The sequence below is a fragment of the Triturus cristatus genome, chromosome 4_1, assembly GCF_964204655.1.
Source record: "Triturus cristatus chromosome 4_1, aTriCri1.1, whole genome shotgun sequence".
In the NCBI taxonomy this organism is placed as follows: domain Eukaryota; kingdom Metazoa; phylum Chordata; class Amphibia; order Caudata; family Salamandridae; genus Triturus; species Triturus cristatus.
Genome location: NC_140585.1, coordinates 1149828032 through 1149848202, shown reverse-complemented (window position 1 = coordinate 1149848202; position 20171 = coordinate 1149828032). Strand labels below are relative to the sequence as shown.

At 44.6% G+C, this 20171-nt stretch overlaps 1 protein-coding gene across 1 annotated transcript in view; it reads left to right on the top strand.

The window, feature by feature from the left end:
- The window catches only part of LOC146856229 (uncharacterized), a 28551-nt gene that overhangs the window by 4500 nt on the left and 3880 nt on the right, over positions 1–20171 (top strand). Inside the window, exons 2-4 of the mRNA XM_085654291.1 lie at positions 2844–3471; positions 5606–5705; positions 10448–10556. Coding sequence (XP_085510417.1) covers positions 2844–3471; positions 5606–5705; positions 10448–10556 — 837 coding nt within the window. The remainder of the gene's footprint in view (positions 1–2843; positions 3472–5605; positions 5706–10447; positions 10557–20171) is intronic.

Below are 20171 nucleotides of genomic sequence, written 5' to 3'. Positions count from 1 at the left end.
TTGGAGACCATCGTTTCTACATCCTGCAAGAAGTACGACCTTGGTACTCAAAATATAAAGCAATTGAAAAAAAACTTGTGGAACAAACATGCAAAGGACTTGCATCGTTATTCACAGAAGCATGGTGTTGGTAAAGTCCAAGATGTTACACACCCAGCTACTTAACAGAAAATTGAAGCATCACTGCTACTTTTGAAAGAGCCACTTTTTGGGAGGAATTGTACATACCAATTCCGAAAAGCATCCTTCTTTGTTCGTTTTTCTAGATGTGTTTGCAAACAGGTTCCTTGGTGTTGTACATGATTTGACATTGTCATGACTCTCTAGCCATGAATTAAAAACCATTAGCAATTAACAGTAAATTATTTAGCAGTCATTTTGTTCCAAAGATCCAACCTTACCATTGGTGTCAGACGATATTTTGCCTAAGTCCATAGACTCCATGTTAGGTGAGTCTACACTGCCAATGAAAAAGTCACTGAAAACTGCTTCTGTGGCAAATGCTACATTTTAGGATGTTTTTCCTCTTTCTGTGAGATTTTTTTAAAATCCTTCTTCCGACCGTGCCGTCCTGGTTTTTCATTAACGCTGCTGTGGAGCTTGAATTTAAGGTAATTTGAGGTTCGAGATACAGTCAAAAAGAGCCCAGTGTTTTTTTTCTGGAAAAAGTTGCAAACCTTGAAAAAGTTTGCTCAGCTTGCTTGTCTATAAAAGAGGAAAATATTTGTGGGCAAGAATTTATATTCCGAGATGACAAATATTACATCCAACGAGAGACCTCTGTAGTTTTTTTTGCCGCTGTAGGAGACTAATGCAACAAAACAAAAAAAAAATGGAACACATTTGTCGGCATCAAGTTGTCCTACATTGCTCCAAGAGCAGATGCCACAACATTTAAAAGAGTAAAAAGAACAAATGTCTGGAATGCTGAACAAATCAAACATTCACCCTCCGTCACAGATCTGGGTTTAACCCATTGTTATTTTTCACACCATGCCAACCCAGTTTGGACACTGTCATATGTAAATCAGTCTTGACCCTGCTCCCCACGGGAACTGCCATGCCAGGCCCTCCCTAGACCGGAAACAAGCATCCTGTGACCGGTTTCAGGGTATCACCCCTCATCACCCAGGCTAGCTTGAATCTAGTGGCACTGTCAGCACGGGACCTGGCCTGTCAGTTTGGGCTGGACTGTTCCCATGGGGAGCAGGGTCAAGACTGATTTGCATATGGCTGAGTCCAAACCTGGGTGGCATGGGGAGCAAAAAAACAATGTATTTTAACCCAGATCTGTGACTAGTAGTGAATGTTTGATTTATTCAGCATTCCGTCCATCATTTGTTCTTTTTACATTGGTCACCCTAAGTGCGAAGGGTATGCCCAGACTTGGGTCCCGTGCTCACTGTGCCACTGGATTCAAGCTAGCCTGGCTGTTGAAGGGTGATACTCTGAAACCAGTCCTAGGATGCTTGTTTCCAGTCCAGGAGGGCCTGGCGTGGTAGGTCTGGCTAGACTGTTCCCATAGTGAGCAGGGTCAAAACTGATTTGCACATGTCTGCGTCCAAACTGGGGTGCGTTGTCATGGTGGGCAAATAAATGATGGATTTAACCCAGATCTGTGACTGAGGTAAATGTTTGATTTGCTCAGTATTCTATCCATCATCCGTTCTTTTTACAACATTTGAAAGGGCATCTTTCTAGTCCTTCTCTACTGGAAACAAATATGTGAGGCTCGAGAAAGTTATCAGATAAAAGCTGACATACTACCACTTTTTCCTGCCTGAAGGCTGCACCAACATTAGAGCTCATCCAATAGAATTGAAACTTCCTATTGTCCCCATTCTGCTAGATTATACCTTCCTTAGTGCCTGTGGATCCCTAGACCTTTCCATATTATTGGCAGCAGGGCAGGCCAAGCCGAGGGAGGATTAATCTTGGGGTAATTACGTCAGCTTTATTCCACTGTACTTGACACATTTGTCTGAGAATGCCTAGTCTGACTGTAGATTTGGGGTAGGAAGATATTCCAAATTTGCATGCTGTGAATTAGTCTGCAATCTCTTAGCTGGGTTCCGGAAATCATGTTGAGCATGGGCGAACCCATTGTCTAGATGTTGGTTGTGTTAATTGAATTCTGCAGATGCATTGGAAACAACAAACTACATTGACCCGCCCCCCCCCCCTGTTTATTTTATTTTATATGGGTTTCACGAGTCATGAATGAAGCTCAGCAGAGCACCAGGTAAAATACCAGCGAAGCAACAGATAGCATGGAAGAAAATAGGCACACATGGACTAGATAGGCGCATACATTTATATTTTCCTTGAACTGGTGAAGGAGGTGGATGCTGAGAGATTAGGTTTAAAGAGGTATTTATTGTACAGGCCGATCCTGGGTCAGATTGATTGTAAAAATAAGGAGTAGTTTGTTCCAGAGCCTTGTGCTTGCGTGTAGGATTCTTGTTTGAATCTCGTTGCAATGGTGCATCCCAAGCTGGGCTGTGGCTTGGCTCGGCTCTGCGTGCTTAGGCAGCAGTTTGAGTTGGAGAGTTTGTTGGCCAAGCATTCAGTCTTCTAGAGTGGCACCCTGGAAGATAATGCATTAGAAGAGTGTCTCAAGGGGATGCCAGTGGAAGTGCGATGCATTTCTATGTAATTATGTAAGATCTCCTGTCTCTCTGGTTCTGTTTTGACTCAAGCGTTTAGAGCTTGTTCAGTCCTTTAATTAGTTTTGTCTGCAAGGGATGACCTACCTCTCCCTAGACAAATGCACATACACAAGTGCTGCTATTCACTTGCTGCAATGTGTGTATATATCTTTTTTTAATTCTTTTTTTTTACAGAAAGTGGAAGAGGAGCAAACAAAAGATGAAGGTGAAGAGGACGTATCAATGCTTTCAGAAGGCTCTGAGGTACCAGACGCTGAAAATGAGACGGCAGTAAACTGTGTGGAGGATAAGAGTGTGAAAACCCCTTTAGATTCTGCCGAGCCAGAACTTGATCGGGGGACAGAGCCTCCCACAGACCAGGATCCATGTGAGCAGGACAGTAAAATGGAGTGGAGCAGCACAAATGGTCCTCCGGTAGCCACAGACACTGAGCAAGGGCCCCTCGTGGAGAAATCTTTCAGCAGCTATGCTGCTGTTCAGCATCTTTCAGAAACTACAGATAATACCTGCTCCACAGATAAAAATGAGAGCATGTGCAAAACCCACACAGGCCCTCACAATAACTGTGAGAAAGGGTGTGCCGCCCACCTATTATCTATAGTCAAGAACACTAATGGGTGTAGCACCAACATTGGTGCTTTGGAGAAGAACTCAAGTGTGTTTGACAGTATCTGCCCAAGAGTGAAACGTGAAGAAGGATGCAACGCCAGCGTTTGTCCCTTGGGGGAATGTGCTGTCAAGGCGGTACCTGTGGAAACGGTTAAACTTGAAGACGATGCTGGAGAACCGAGAGAGTGTGAAGGTAAAGTTCAGAGTGCGTCTGTCCGTGCTGGACAACCGGTGATGGTGAGAATGGTGACCTTTTGGTTTTGAAAAGTGAGGTTTTGGGTAACTGACAAAACTAGCCTCTTCAGTATTGGGTCCGGAGAAGCTTTAGGGGTGTAAAAAAGGGATATGACCACTCTAAACTCTGACAGGAATATGACTTTTGGTGTGAGAGGTGAGTGTATTTCCTTTTCTGGCCTTTTTTTAGTGGAAACAGTGTGTTAATAGGGTTCTCTCGCCATGAAGAGACGAAGTTCAATTTATGAGAGATTACAGATGAACTCCCTCTTGTCAGCACCAGAGGAAGTTTGTTGGATGAGTGGCTTGAAGATCCCCTGGAAAATCGGAGCAGGGGCACCACTGGTTGTATTTAGCGTGGGAGAGTTGCTTCTAAATACAACCCCCTTACAGCAGAAGGCGCTGCAGATGGCTCCTCCGAAGTAGCTACAGACAACTAAAAAATAGATAAGGGCAGGGTAGAGGGGTCAGGGTATATAAAAGGAGAATTGTTGGTATGCTGAGTGCCCTTGTGGGTTCAGTGACACAGCCTACTTGTGCAGCCGGATTGAAGAAGCTCTAGTGGTCTGAATGAGGGAAGTCGCCTACTACTGGCGTTCGGAAAAACCTGTGTAGTTAAGAGAAAGGGGTAATGCTTCTAGGTAGAGTGTGAGGATTCTCTTGATGGGTAAGGCGCAGCTTGCCTCCTAATCTGGTGTAGATGAAGCACAAGGCGGCTCTGTGAAGTAGTTCAACATCTCAAACTCGTTCAGTTGTTGCCTTGGAGGTATTAGAAAATGTTGCGAAAACGTTCTAGGTAAAACCTTTTTTTAATACAGATCAAACTTCCTGAAAACTGGCAACAGGCTTTAACCCAGAATGAATGGCATGAATGGAATCTGACAAAGCGGGAAACAATATTCTCAGATCTTCAGTACAGAAGGAAAAAGTCCCGAGGGATCCACACAATACATGCTAGGCTTCTTGCGGCAGCCGGCTGCTTTGTGAGAAGAAGCTATGTAAAAAAATATATAGTTTATTTTTATTTTTTTGTTTGGTAGAAAAGATTGGAGTAGCAATGCAGCATTATATAGTTTCAGTAAAGCAATAGAACGACTTTCATTAGATCAAATAATGAAGGCTCTCGGTTTTCCATTTATACTTATTTTTGATAGATAAATACTGAAAAACCAACACATTTTCCTGTCTGTATTTATTTTTTCAAAATATGGTTGAAAACAGATATTCTGTTTTGAATGCTTCTAAATGCCGTCATTCATGACGGACAGGCCAGTTGCGCGAATTTATTGGTAAAGAAGTTAAAAAAGATTCCCAATTAGGTTTAAATAGCTGTAGATGTGCTTAATGTGTATACTAAAATGTGCTTATTCCTCTAGGTAATGATTTATCATCTAGTGATATTCATAATATCCAGGTAGGCAAGTTAAGAGTGTACATTTGTTGGTTGAATATATTTGGGAAAACATTAAAATAAATACAGATGGCACAGTAACAAATGGATACCAACCATACTAACTGGGATCCTTACTCTGATAGACTAGTCATCAGTTTGAGTTCCATTCTTAGGTTTCAATTTACGAAGTAATCTTGAGAAATGTACATTTCTGTTCGCAATCACTCACGCAGCACTGACAGAAGGCCTGCAAGAGCTGCCCTGATATTTGCTGGGACGGGCAGTCCATCTTAGAGGGAACTGGCTTTCTCTTTTCCACTTGGGATTCAAGTGGAGGTATTGTAAGGAGGAGAAACTGGTCAATGAGTGATACCTGCGCATGCAGTAGCTGACTTACCTCACCTTTTTTCTCCAGGGAGGACATAGTGGGACATGCATGCTAGTAAACTGTAACAATATGAGTGCATTTGAGACCACTGTCCTCTTACGGCAAAGTCAATTTTGTGAGGGGAATGTTAATGGAAAATCCCATTGTTAATCAGCAAGGTCTGAGAATTGGCTGCAGCAATTGAGACAGTGGGAGTAGTAGTTTCCCTCTTTCATAGTTGGATAAGGATTGTGCTTATGATTTTAGTTACAGTAATATAATTGTTCATTGCGCGACAGTACTGATGATTTATGCTCTTTTTTTCTTTTTTAGCTTCTCTCGGAATTGAAGGAGTGGAGCCGCACTTACCTATCCGTGTGTCTCCAGTGACACCAATGGTCCTGACGATGGACAGAACCAGTTACAAGAAAATGTACGTAGCTTTTTAGTAACATCATTGCGTACTGAAAAGTAGTGATAGAAACTTAGGCCTGCTTGTGCTCACTCTCACTAGCAATGTAGACCTTTTTCCTCATTGAGGATTGATTGCTTCAATCATGTGTGCTGGTTTCTTTTGAATTATTGATCTTCACAGTTCCTTGTTGTTATAGCAGGATCCTACTACTTTTGCTCCACTTTGGATTCACAAGTTCTCATTATTAATCATTAGGTCTCGCTCTCGAGACCTATTGTCGCCGAGATGCCTCTCAAGGGAGACAGACCGGGGCATGCGCAGCGATTGGGGTCGGGGTCTGTGGACGCGCTTGCGCAGACGCACACACACAGACACACACGCGCGCGCACACACCCCGCCGCTGCCGACCCCCCCCCCCCCCCCCCCTTTTCCGAAAATACTGAGAGGTGTGAACACTACCAGCGCGACGTCCGTATAATAATGTATAAGTGATAAAGAGTTGAAAAACAAAATTACTTTTCCGCTGCAAACATTGGCTACGCAAAACATTTAAAATTTTCAGTTTCACTTTCATTTTACTGTAAAAAGGCCTCGCGGAGAATTTGCTGCAATATTAGGAATTCGCGCCTCCCCCCTCCGCCCCGCTCCCCCAAATAAGTACATCAGGAACAAACTAAAACCAATATCTATAGATTTAAACTTGGCTCTCTCCCCGAAACCTCAGCACTCCTCTATACAAAAAAAAAAAACGAAGGAAGGCCGTGTTATTAAATGCGCGCGCCCCGCATGCATGCCCCCCCCCCCCCCCTCCCTCCCAGCGCTGCAGGGCCATGGCGCACGGGCGGGCACTCACCTGTTCTGAGACGGCCCGGAAGAGGCACGAGGCGTCCTTGGCGGTCAGCTTGCGGTACATTCCCAGAGAGCCGAGGAAGTCGTCCATGGTCACGTCGTTGAGGGACTTCTGCCCGAAGTACTTCTTCATTCCCCGCTGCATGGTGGCGGTTGGATACTGCGGGCTGGGTCTGTGCTCTGTGGCCGCCCCCTCTCACGGCCCTTAATCAGGGCTCAGGGGCTGCACATTTGGGCAGGAACCTCGCACCTGCGCACACGACGCGCCGCGGCCTCTGCGCCCACAGGCCTGCCCGGTGAGCGTCCGACCTCCCGGGCAGCAAGCATGTCGTCTGTTTTGCAGCCAGCCCCCTCCCCCCAAACGTGCACCGCCCCACCTATTTACAAAGTTGCAAACCTCGGATGTTTTTGTGCTCCAAAGAAGGCACGTCAAGACGTTTGTTTATCAAGCACTCATTTAAATGTCTTTGAAACGAGGACTGCAAGGCATTAGTCTTTAAACTGTGACGTATGCTAGTTAACAGTCTATATGGACCGATTTTTGTCACACCTGCTCATTCACCCCCATCATACCTGTGTGTGGCCGCCTCGCTGAGCACCAGTTTCATTACACAGGGACACATTCTTTATATGGTGTAGATTGACTGTGCAGCTTTCACACAATTATGTAGCCATCACTAGAGAGGGGCTATGGCTCCGTCCACACATTGGAAGCCAGGAGTACATGTTTTGATAGGGCACAAGTTTTGTGTTTCCGCAAAAAAAAATACATACTTCCGCAAAAAAAAATACTTACCCTCCATACAGCTAGGATTATATTGTTTATTTATCCTGCTGCCTCATCTTGAACTTTGATGGACATACACATGACATTGGAATGCTATTAAAGTGTCTTAGACAAATGGAAAATTAATTTTGTTTTTCTTTGGCAGCAGCAGAGATGGCAGGAGGACTGTCATTATCCTACATGGAGTTTAGGTGTGACTTGGCAGTACCAATGTCACCTGACATTCTTACCTACACCAATATTACCTAAGCCAGTAGGTAGTTAGAATTAGGATGTAGTTTCTATAGGAAGAGCGTTTTTTTCATTTGCCAATAACTTTGGCATCGTTTGATTAATTTTCCCGACATTTTTAAAGCTAGTTTGACACTCACTTCAGCTGCTGTTTTGAAAGTTTCGTGGTGCTCCTTCAAGCGGGAGGCTGAGAAAAGGGAGGAGAGCCCCCAAAATGCATTTTCCCTCTATTACTTTCCATATTATTGATACACGGCTACAGACCAAACGGCTGAACAGAATGACACCAAATTTGGCAGAAAGGTAGATGTCGGATCAGGGAAGTGCCTGTTTGTGATATTGTCAGAGGCAGCTCCTCCGCTAAGGCGGAGGAGCATCACCCACTGCTTTTAAGCAGTGTTAATAAAGGAAACATAAAATGATAATAACACAGTTTCTGTGCTGCTTTGCGTGGATGGCTGATCTGTTCTCAGAGCAGGGTAAGGAAGGAGTGGTTTGCCCGCTCCTAGTGTGCAATGACTGTTTGGCTGGCCCTATGGGGCGGCCCAAACAGTCATGCGCACTATGAATGTTCTCCATACAGGCTGCATTACAGCCTGCATGGAGAAAATGCCCAGGCCCACAGTCTCCATCTGAGTGCCGAACCACGGCACTCAGACCAATCACAACGCTGCATTGCAGCGGTGCGGTTCGTCAGGGGAGCCTATGTGCTTACCAATCACAACGCTGCAAGTTGTGATTAGTCAGGGGAGCCTGGGTGCTTCCTGTTCGGTGGAGTCCTGACATGGAAGAGAGACATGGCGGCGATTAGGTAAGTTATTTTAATTTTTTACACCTCACACCTGCCCCGCCACCTCCGAACGGTGCCGTCCGCCACTGAATTTGGTGTAAATCCGTTCAGTAGTTGTGGAGTTATTTAAAAAAATTCCAATTGTATATGTAGGGACGCAGGGTATATGCGATACCGCCCGATCTTGTGCTGAGATCTAATTGGCTGCCAACAATTCAAATCAGGAGGTGTTGGAAGCCATCTTGTGGCTCAGCTTGAATCGAGTCACAGAAAAGTTTTTGCAAAAAAAGAAAAGGGGGCAGGGTAGAAACACCCTGATCCCCTAGGCCTCCTGAGGGTGTAGGGGTCCCACAGGAACCCGCAGGGCCCCAAAAAAAAATTCAGCTGAAGTGCTGCTGGATCCACGGTTCGCGCTGAAAATTTAAAAAAGAAAGGAGGGGGGATTGCACAGCCTCCCCCTCCTCCTGGGGCTCGTTGTGAGGCAGCTGACAGAGTATAGAAAGTATAACTAGACCAGCCAAGTCGCCCCTACGGTTTCTCCTATAAATCAAAGTTCCCTCTCCTTTTCAGCAGGATCCATGCTTGGTTCATCTACAGGAATCACAGAGGTCCTACCCTAGTTAGTGCCTTGTTTCCTTTACGCACCCTGGGCCCTAGCTGTGGGTCGCATTAGTTCGGTCTGTCACCTGTAATCTTTTGCAGCTGTCGTTTGCTGCCCCGAATTGTCTGCTCCACTTCAACTTTAAAAATGAGTCACACACGCGCATGTTTGATTCGGTTGAAATTATTATGATTTTTTTTTGCAGATTTATATAGCGTGAACTCGGCCTGAAGGTATTGGGGCACTTTATAGGAGCACCAGTTATTGTTACACAAGGACACATTCATTATTTAGTAGGCATGGGAGATTAAGTGATTTGCCCAGAATCACCGGATGTGGAGTGCCACCCCAGTCTCGAACCTTGGTTTCCCAGCTCCAAAGTCGGCAGTCTAGCCGGAGAGACCACATCCTCTCCCGTTTTCTCCATTTGGTTGAAAACACGCACTAATTATTATACTGCGTCTTACCTGCCTGGATCGATGAATGAAATCAGGCATCCCGTAATGGAAAGCAGCCTTGTTATTAACAGGCCTGTTGATTCCTGTCCATTAACACTTTTTTTTAAACTTTCTTTTTCATACCAGGCCCTTCTGAAATAAATCACAGGCTACCAGCGTGAGGCCCTTGTTTACGTTTCTTTCATCGCAGAAGGCAAGCTGCGCTTCCCTAGCTAGCTAAGCTTTCTAAGGGCTGCCTCTTACATCAACAAGCATTTGCAATGCAATAGGTCTCGCAGTTACACGAGTTAAAGCTATTGGCATTGTAAATGACAATGCCAATAGGCATTGTTATTTGCAATGTCAATAGCTCAAACTCGCGTAAATGCGAGACCTAATGCATTGCAAATGCTTGTTTTTATTCTCCTCTGTCAATGGCATTTGTCCCTCGTGGTTGTGGTCTGCTTTCCTGTCGGTTCTTTTAGTCTATGCATGTCTTCCTGTGCTGCATCGGTCAAGTTGAAGCAGTATTTACATCAGTCATTAGCAATAACATTTATTCCCCATCATTTTGATTCAGTTTTGAAAGGAGTGTGTATAGAGACACAAGGATTATGCAATTCTGCGGGTGCTGTGTTTTCCGCTTTTGTAACATAATCCAGCACCTTCTGCGTAATTTGGAAATTTCACCAAGAACATTCTCTATCCTAAATGGATCTTAAGTTACTCAACAAAAAGGACCTCATGTAGTTCCATTCAGCAGCAGGTCGTTTGCAAAGTTTATTACACCAGATCTCTTGCCGATTACCTGTTTTAAACTAGTACTAGAGAGGTGCAACTGTGTCCAGTCAGTATGGAGTTGTTGAAATGTTAAAACCGTTCTGCTACAGATTGTGCCACGTTCTACTGCATAATTTTCCTTCCCATTCCATATATTTTTCCAATCCTGCCACATAATTACTGTGGCTTAGAGTGTAATGGATTGGGCAAAGAAGGGGTTGATATAGGAATCGTTTGGTGCAGTGCCTCCTCTGATTCTGATATGTTCTGTTTTCTTCACTACAGTTCTGCGAATAAGAAGCCATCTGACCCTGTGTGCTGGTCGGTCATGGATGTGGTGCAATACTTTACCGATGCTGGCTTTGCTGAACAGGCGTCTGCCTTCCAAGAACAGGTGAGTGCAAAGGTTGGATGGAAACCGCTTTGACACGGTTATTTATAGGGATTTAAACCCTATAACCTGCACAAATACTGATAAATACCTGCACCTAACATGCTTTCAGTGGCTTAATTTCGCAGAAAAGTCAAAGAAAGAAAGCTTTCATGCAAGTGAAAACTGTCCTTATTTTGCATTAGACAAACACAAAGGCCACATTTTTCTTTTCAATTTACTGTATATTTTATTAGAAATGTGACGCAAACTAGTGTTCTGAGCTGCATACCCCTTTTATATTAAGTTGCTGAGGTTCATATTACAATATGGGAAAAATTACAACAGTTGAATCCCCTAAGGCAATGATTCCCAACTGTGGGCCTCAACCTAATGTTGGTGGGTTGCACAAGTAAAAACAATAGATAAAGATGCCTTTAAATTCTGTGTTTTTCTTGTCACATTTGCTAGTGCATCAAAGACAGAGGTCAAATGTCAGGCCATGTCTTCTGACAAATTACAGCTTATTCTGTAAACATGAGGATCAGTGTTTACTTTTCTTTTTCTGACTGCGAAGTGAGAGGAGTTTTTTTAAGTGAATTATGTGACTATCTTGCTGGAGTACAGGGAATGTGAAAGTAAAGACTTGTAGGACCTTGTGCTTTTTGCAACACACAAATACCTGTAAATGAACTGTACGCATTCCGCAGTTAGGAAAGCAAAAATGTAGCACTTTTTGTAATTTTGAAGTGGGCTTGAAACAGATTTTTATAGAATCCAAACAAATCAAGACACTTTACTTGGTGATTCACAAATGATGAACATTCGTTGAAACCCAATTTCCTCACATTATAGATTGTGTGCTATACGTTCTATTTTTCAATAAAACACACCTGCCTGTGCAAGCTTAGCAGCCATTTGAATGGCAAATGTGCTCTCTGTAAATGCCAATGTGCCACCACACAATACTTTAGTTACCTTAAAAAAATCTCCCCACTTCATGTCCATTAAATTTAAGCGGGTTGCAAAAGATTGTCGTTCTAAAAGGTGGACCGTAGTTCCTAGAAAGGTTGGTAAATACTGCTTCTACTGGGCTGTGTGGGTCAATCACCTTAATAGTTATTCTGTTTAGAGCAATTACTTTTTTATAACAAAGATGGCACCATTCCAAATCTGGTCAACAATTTTACTAGCCAAATTGTTTCTTTCAAGTGTTTTTCATAATCAGTCCAAACCTTCATTTCAAACTCAGATTTTTCTTATTTATTTGGGCTTACATTCATAATAAATGGGCAGAACTGTCCCCCCCCCCCCCTTTATAATTTAACATTTTTATATTCTTTCCCCCCATCTGCCAGTGGGACTTTTTGTTGGTCCCTTAATTATTTCTCTGCAAGCAAGTGTCCCAATTATTATGAATCCAACAATCCAAGACCCAGAAAGTAAAAATGTAGTGTATGTACTTCCGTATAAAAGATTGGAATCAACGCAAAGACTAGTTTGATTAAACCAAATTGAAATGTGTACTGTTCTCAAATGAGTAAGTTACTGAGTGGATTTGTATAATAATTTTATTAAAAATCAGCGCTTACAAAGACGTTACCACAGTCATCGAGGGCATACTTTGCCAAAAGACGTTCAGTCAGTAAAGCAATTAAATCTGCTTTGACCTCTAATTTAATGTGCAGCAAAAGGGGGACTTATAAAATATGCACACGGGCATACCTGTGAAGAGGCCCAGGAGATCCAACTCTGGATATTGCTGACTGCCATGTTTCTGGTCTGTCTGAAGACAGAAAATTCGCACAGTTCTGCTTGAACCAGAAGCTTCAAGCAAAACGGCTCCAGTGGCAAGAGTTTCTGTCACTAAGGAAGCCTTTAACATCGATAGTAATTAAAATAATCTCATTCCTCTAGGCTCAGCTCATAACTGATATCATGGTAGAAAAGATGCTCCCCCTATGCCGGTGCTGGAGAGGTGGAAGAGCTGAGGCATTGCAGGATGTTCTAGTGTGTTTGGGGTCTTGCGCGTTTGCTTCTGTAGGAGGAGCACCATGGTGCTCTAGAAGGGGCTGGTGGGTTCCAAATCTATTATCCGGTCATGGCACTTAGGCCCAGAAAGCAATAGTGTCTCAGTTAAAGCAGTGCAGACTAGTCCTTGAGTAGAATGGCAAACGGTTGATGAGAATCTGACTGATTTTGAGGGCATGGCTGGAAGCTGGAGCTTCACAAACCTCGTAGGGACGAGTGTTGGGCCAGATCCCCTTACAGAATAATGAAATTAGCAATATTCAATGGGAGAACAGCAAGAATTGCACGATTCAGCCTCTAGATTGATTTTTTTTCAGCTGCTTTTGGGGCTTAGTGCTTTATGCTAGCTCCACCTGCACAGAAACAGTTTTCCCATATTTGGGAGAAGCATAAAATTGCATGCTTTCTCATCATACGCAAAACATATTTGCGAGCATGGCAAAGGAGGCATTTGTTCCTTGGTGACACACGCTGGCCCCATGGGAATAGGATAAGATAGACATGCCCTTCAGCAGGATGGAAGCTCTTTTAAAGGAACCCTGTCGTGTGAAAATCTGATATCACCGTCTGCCAGAGGGTGTTTGAGGCCTAACGCGCCAGAATTTAACCATGCTTCAGGACATCACATGGCATCTCTCTAATCTCAACCACCTCTACAGAAAGTTGAGATCCAGGACATATTCTGCACAGCAAGCACATAAACGCAACAAACGAATGCGTGTTAAGGATCTGTTTTTTTGGAGCTATTACAGCGTAGGAAGAATCAAACCTTTCTGTAGCATACAGGGTTTTACCTCACTTGCCAACTCAAGGACCATCTGATGTGTTTCCATCAGTAAACTGTAACTTCAAGGAGGAGATCCTAGAGATGCTTTGCTCACGGATAACCACATCCAGGGTCACCGATATGCTGATTGTGCCGAACTCTACTTGAAAGTTTCCTTTGCTTCAGACATCCAATGCATTGAACACTGCTTGCACATCATCCGGACCTGAATGTCCAGTGCCTAACTCTGTTTTAACCCAAGCAAGATAGAATTCCTATTATTTGCCAAGAACGAAAAACAAGATAAAGTACAAACCTGGCTCAATGACATGAACCTCGACTGCTTCAAACGCCAACTCTCTCTAAATGCCAAATCACTTGGATTCACCCTGGTCACCACTCTCTCCCTTAAGGATACATTGCCAAAAAAACAAGACTATTTGCTACCAGCTCTCTCTTCTAAAGAAAGTCACGTCAGAACTGCTGTTAAAGCTCTTGTACTCTCAGATCTGGATGGTGGTAATTACCTATTCCATGGTCTCCCAGACTCCACACTGACGCCCCTACTGTAAGAAAGTGGGTTTCTGTTGCAGTAACCCCCCCCCCCCCTTTTTTTTTGGCTTATAGCTGATGCACTTTACCTTGTTGTGCCCTGGGCTCCTGCCAATCAGGTGCCCAGGGCCTGTGTTCCTTCCCTAAAAACTGCCTAACAGCCAAAACCCAAATTGGCAAACCCTGGCTACATGTCAGCCCCTGGTAAATGGTACCCTAGGTACCCAGGGCCTTGTGACCAGGGACGGCCTCTAAGGGCTGCAGCACTCATTGTGCCACCCTTAGAAGCCCTGTACCCTAACACACACACACTGCTCTTGCAGGCTGAGTGTCTTGATACAGGACAAAACAGAGAGTCGACATGGCACATATCCCTGTGTGCCATGCCCACAACCTACACTGCCCTGGCATACATCAGCCACCCCTCTAGCTGGGTTCCCTATAGGAGCCCTGTGCCCCTACAGTACCCAGGTCCATTCCTGGGTCCTGTAAGTGCAGTGCTGCCAGCTAAAAGTATATGGTGCTGGGAGCTTGTCAAACACGAACTCCACAGCACCATACTGGCAGCACTGAAGACTGAGAAGTTTGTTATCAAACTGCTCAGCACATTAAATCCACACTGATGCCAGTGTGTGATTTAATGTACAAGGCACCACAGAGGGCATCTTAGAGGCCCCCTGAAACCTAAACCTACAATCCACGTCTGTTCTGAGGCTGCCTAGGCTCCCACACAGCAGAGATATTGCTGGACCCCTGGGTAGGAGAGCCCCTGCTCTCCTGGGTCTGCAACAATGCACATCCTGGGCGAGGTGCTAAATCTCCTCCCCCAGGATGGGCAGGGGGAAGCTTCAAAGGCATTCCGCCTCTGTGAGCTTCCCCAGGCCACTGCAACCCCCCACTCTGGCGGGAAGCTTGGCCGGAAACCCCAAATAAGGACAGGGGATGTGCCAGCCTGCCAACACCACCCCTCAGGTGGGGGAGGCGAGGTGAAGCACATCTCCGGGCTCTCGCCATCTTGAAGATGGGAAGCCCTGCCCAATCAGGACCAGGCTCCTGCCCCCCTCCCACAGGAGAGAGGCAGGATAGGGGGTGTACCCACCCCAGGATAGGGACCCATTGGCCCCTGCCCTTCACCTACCTGTAACGCCCCTAAATCTAGTGTTTAGGGGCACTCTGAACCTTCCTTCCCCAGATTCCAGATTCGAAACTACAAGAAGAGCAAGAAGTACAAAGACCTGCCCTGCAGCTGCTAAAAAGAGGAAGACACCAACTGCTTTGACCCCAGCCCTACCGGCCTGTCGACCCTCGAACCTGAACCTGCTCCTGCTCCAGCGCGGCATCTCTCGTGGCCAGCAACCTCACCAACCCCGGAGGACCTGGCTACCTTTTGGCTCTAAGCCCCTGGGACTCCCATGAGTAGAGGCTCTACTCGAAACCTATCTCTAACCCCTGGCAGCAGCCCGGAACCGCGGACCCAGAACCCTCTGCACCAGCCGAGCCTGGCCAGTGCCGGAGTGAACAAAGACCCTGAGGACGACCCCACGGCGACTGTGACCCCGAGTCCGGCACCCAAGGACCTCCCTCGACATTCCTGAAGAAGCCTGCAGCCTCAGAACCAGGTGCCCCCCCCAACCGCAATCAACTGAGGGTAAGATTTCCCGACACCTAAAGGCACCCCTGCACGCGGTGCCCCACGGCCCCCTGTGTCCAACCCCGGGGTACCTACCTATCCTCCAACTACCCAACTTACCTCTCGAAGTGGTGGTGGCACCTGAAGAGTCCTCGTCCCCGAGCTTGCAGTCTTTTTCCTAACCGGAGATTTCCCATTGACCTCCATTGAGCGCCTGAAGGCTCAAAAGCACTCTGCACCCAGCCGCCCGAGTGGCCCTGGCAGTGGAAACTCTACTCCTTCCTACTTCCCCACTTGCCCTGAGTAAGTGACCAGGAGCTCAGCTCCCACAGCCGCGTGGCTTGCCAGTCAGCAGCCACCAAACCAGGCACCCCTATCCCTCATAGGATAACATTGGGCCTAACTCTCTCTGCACCCGGCCTCCCTAGAGCCGCTGAGGGTGAACAAACTGTACCTACCTGACCCTGGGAGACCCCTGAGTCTGTGCCCAGAACCTCAACTCTGCCAGTCGAGTACTTACCCTTAAACCGCAAACTCTATTTTCCTCATAGGGTAACATTGACTGGCTTTTTCCTGAAATTTCTTCTAAGTGTGGACTTTTCAAATCTTCAAATATTCACCAAAAATCAGCCGAGTGACAAAAACGAATTTACTCACCTGTTCCTAGGTGAACTCCCAGTGCTGGATCTTGGTGCCCAGCACTGACTCTGAAAAATCTCTACAACTGTACTTACCCTTAACTCAATTATCTTCCATAGGAAACCATTGACTGTTTTTCTGTGAAATTCCTTCTAAGTGTCGATTTCTGCAATCTTTAAATATTCTTCAAAAATCGTATAATATCTGAAAACGTAATTGCTTACCTGTTTTGGATAAAGGTCCCAGTACTGAGTCTAGGCACCCAGTACTGGATTACAAAAGTAACGAGAACATACTGTACCTGTAACCTACATTTTCTTCCATAGGGAATCATTGACTGTTTTCTCTGAAATATTTTCCAAGTGTCAACTTTTAAAATAGCTAAATATTAGTTAAAAATCATTACAGTACTTAAGTCGACTTTCATCACTTGATTCTAAAAAGTAACCTGTTGCAAATAACTTGAATTTACCATTGAGCTCAATGTATTGTTGTGTTTAAAAATAGTTGCCTACTGCAACCACTTGTAACTGTTTACTAAAGTCTATTGCATATTGCAAAAGTATTTATATGAAACATCTCCTGTTGAGAAAGTATATTTTAAATCCAAGTGTTGGTTCTAAAATAAAACAAGCATATATTTTTTATATATAAACCATTGGCCTAGAGTTCAGTTATTGAGTGTGTGAAACCATTTGCTGACTGAGTGTGTACAACAAATGCTTTACACTGTCCTCTGGTACTGCCTCTGTCAAACCCTTGGGGATTGTGGACTCTGTACACCCTGTACCTATTTGGGAACAGTATATACAGAGCCACTTTCTCACACCTACCCACCGCAGCCTGTGATCCAGGGCCTGAAGAAATTTGATCACAGCACCCCCACGCTGCTGCAACTCCACTGGCTCCCTTTGCCAGCCCACACTATCTTCATAGCAGCTGCCTCATTTACAAAGTCATCACAACAAGCACCCTGGTTTTTTTGCAGACAAGCTCCCTTTTCTGCTGATTCTTGGCACACCCGCAGCCAGGGTACCATCAGACTAGAGACTAGGAAGTATAAAACACAAGAAAACCGGTTATTTCAGTATGCACCCAGGGTCCTGGAATAACATCTCCATATCCATCAGGGCCTCCCCAATACTGCTCCAGACAAGCTAAGGCCCCAGGTAGCTTCATGGCCACGTTCTTTCTATAAGACATTTCCCAACAGATGGTGCACCTTCTAATAGAATAATGGAGTTGGCAAAGGCCATTGTGTGACCTATTTGATGGAAGAGGTTAACCAGATTTCTGATGCTTAAACAGAGTATAGGAAATATTCAGTGCTCACTTTTTTAGACCTGTTTCCCTTATCATTTTTGATGTCAAGATTTTTACTGAAGTCTTGACCAACACACAGGGTGGTATGATGCCTTCCCTGATCCATGCACATTAATGGATCAGACTAGCTTCATACAGGAAATATCTCTTCACCTTCTGGATTCAGCCATCTCTTTGGTGGGGCGGGGGTGCGGTCAGTTACCAAAGACCAAGTGCAAGCATAGGGGTGTGAATGGTGAATTATCGGATGGCATAAGCCTTCAGAAAGGTACTTAAAAGGGTTGCGTTTGGTCCCTCTTCTTTTCGCGCTCATCCATAAAGCTCTACTACAGAAGCGAAGAGAAACATCTATAAGGTTTATTGCATTCGAATATGTCTTCAGGTTTGTGGGTGACCTTTAAGTGGTGAAACTAGCACCAGAGCAATACCTGAACCCGTTGACATTGGAATGAGTGGAATTCCTGGCAACAGCAAGTTTCCAAGTCAACCTGAGCAAGTCTGAAGAGTTAATTGTATCTGGAAGCACTTGTCTAGTGATGGGAATAAAGAACCCTATACTCTTTTTCAGTGGACTACTTCTGCCATTAGCTGTCTGGAAAACTGGCTGACTTTGAACTTGAAATGTTTTGCTGAGAATGTGGATGTCTTGATTCAGGATGGTTTAAGTGGGGCTTTCAAATTGGAATGTCCTTTGTTATTGGGGGTGGGACACATAGTAGCTCTAAAATGGTGCTTTTGTCAAACATCCTGTGTGTTCTAGGGGCTGCCTCTTCCTTTAGGGCTCTGGAATGAAGTGCCTGCAGGACCTTAGTAACTTCATATGGGAAGGTAAAACTCTGCGCTCTGTACAAGCAGCCTTTGGTAAGGAGTTCTGGGAGTTACCTATATCCTTCATTATTAGCAAACACCCCAGCTATGTTTTGGCAGAGGGTTCACAGGGAGAGTCAAAGAGTGGTGTTTTATAGACTCCAATTTAGCTGACCACCCACTTGGAGAAGTACAATTGATCCCTTCATTACGTAGGGCACACAATCTGTATACCTCCATTTCCTATGATCACTCTGAGGGGCTGAAGTGCTATAAGCGTTAGGAGGAGTTTAACTACTTATCCCACTTCACGGATTGGTAACACAGACTTTACTTCAGCCAAGCAGGGGTGTACTTCCAGGCTTGGGAAGATGGTGGCTGTTTCCGACTGCATGGCTTGTTTGGTAAGGGTGAAAATGAAACTGTTTGACATCCTTTGTAGAGCCTTTAACATTCCATATACTGCATGTTTCAACTGCAGCACTGGCCACTGCAGCCGGAGGACCGGGATGAACCTATGAGGGGCCTTCCCCACCCCCATTTAAGCAACTCCTTCTGACATTCGCCTCTACTGCTCATGTGAGGTCTAAGCGTTGCAAAATTATGAAAGCGATGCCATTCCAAAGCAAATTTCCTTTGAGCTGCAGTGGAGGAAAGAGCTGGATATAAACCTAGATACTAAAAAATAGGAGAATGGAAGCTAGAGGTGGACCAACCTTTCCAGGCACAGCTAAAGCTAGGAGGTGTTGTCTAAGTTCTGTGATGCATGTTTTATGGTACTGTCCAAAAATAGCTGGTTTCCAATCGGAATCCTTTGAGAGAGTTACACAGGTATTGGGGAGATGATTTTACTGGGATGCCCAGCAGAACAGGTATATCCGTTACTCTTATTAGGGGTGTAGGATCACTTTTCTTCTCCTGCTGAAGCTAAGCTGGAAATATGCTCAGTATATGACATTGGTCCTTAACCTTTTGATTGCTGTGGACCCCCACTGAAATTGGAATCCAGGGAACCCCCATTGAGTCATTATTGAAAGCCTAGTACGCCAAGCCTAAGCAATTTCTATGATTTGAATCTCAAAACAATACACATAATACAAAAACAAGTAGGCACCAAACAAATGCTAAAATATTGACCATTTTGTTTAATTTTCAATCGAATATAGAAAAAGCTTTCAACTTTTCAATTTCTCATCCATATTCGCATATAGTTTGTTAATTTGAATGTATTCGGTTTAATAATTTTGTAACAGAGACGCGGACCCCTTAAGTAGGATCCCAGGAATCTTTTGACCATAGGTTAATAACCACTGCTATTGGACAAAGAAGAGATACCAACATTTGGTCTGTGGCTACAGAGGCAGTGGCTTTTATTGAGATATGAAGAACTAGCTTATGGTGCCCAAGATAAGGAACTCACATTCTGTAAACTCTGGAATCTGGTGATGTCCTATCTTAATCTGGTTTATAAATGGGTATTGTACCATAGTAGATAGGCTTTTTGGTTATTTACCAATATCTTTAGTAACACCAAGAATGGTCTTGAAAGTTTATAAGAAGTCATGGATAGTCTTTGCTCCGAGGTGGAGTGTGGTGGCAGTATTGGATGTGTGTTCAAATAGTGCAGGATGGGCCTTTAGTCTGGTGTAAAGTGAGAGGTGTGGGTTAAATCGATGTTTTTGTTCTGGTGATAAAAAAAACCTACCAGGAGGGTGTGTCAACCTAGTTCCCTTATTAAAAACCAATCAAGAGGCATTGAAACCAAATCTCCGACAACCCTCTCTATCTCTAGAAGCATGGGATCCCTGACATACTAGAATTATTTTATCAAGACATATCGGCGGGGAGGAAACTAGAAATCTAGTTCATTAGGAAGAATCGTATTAAAATG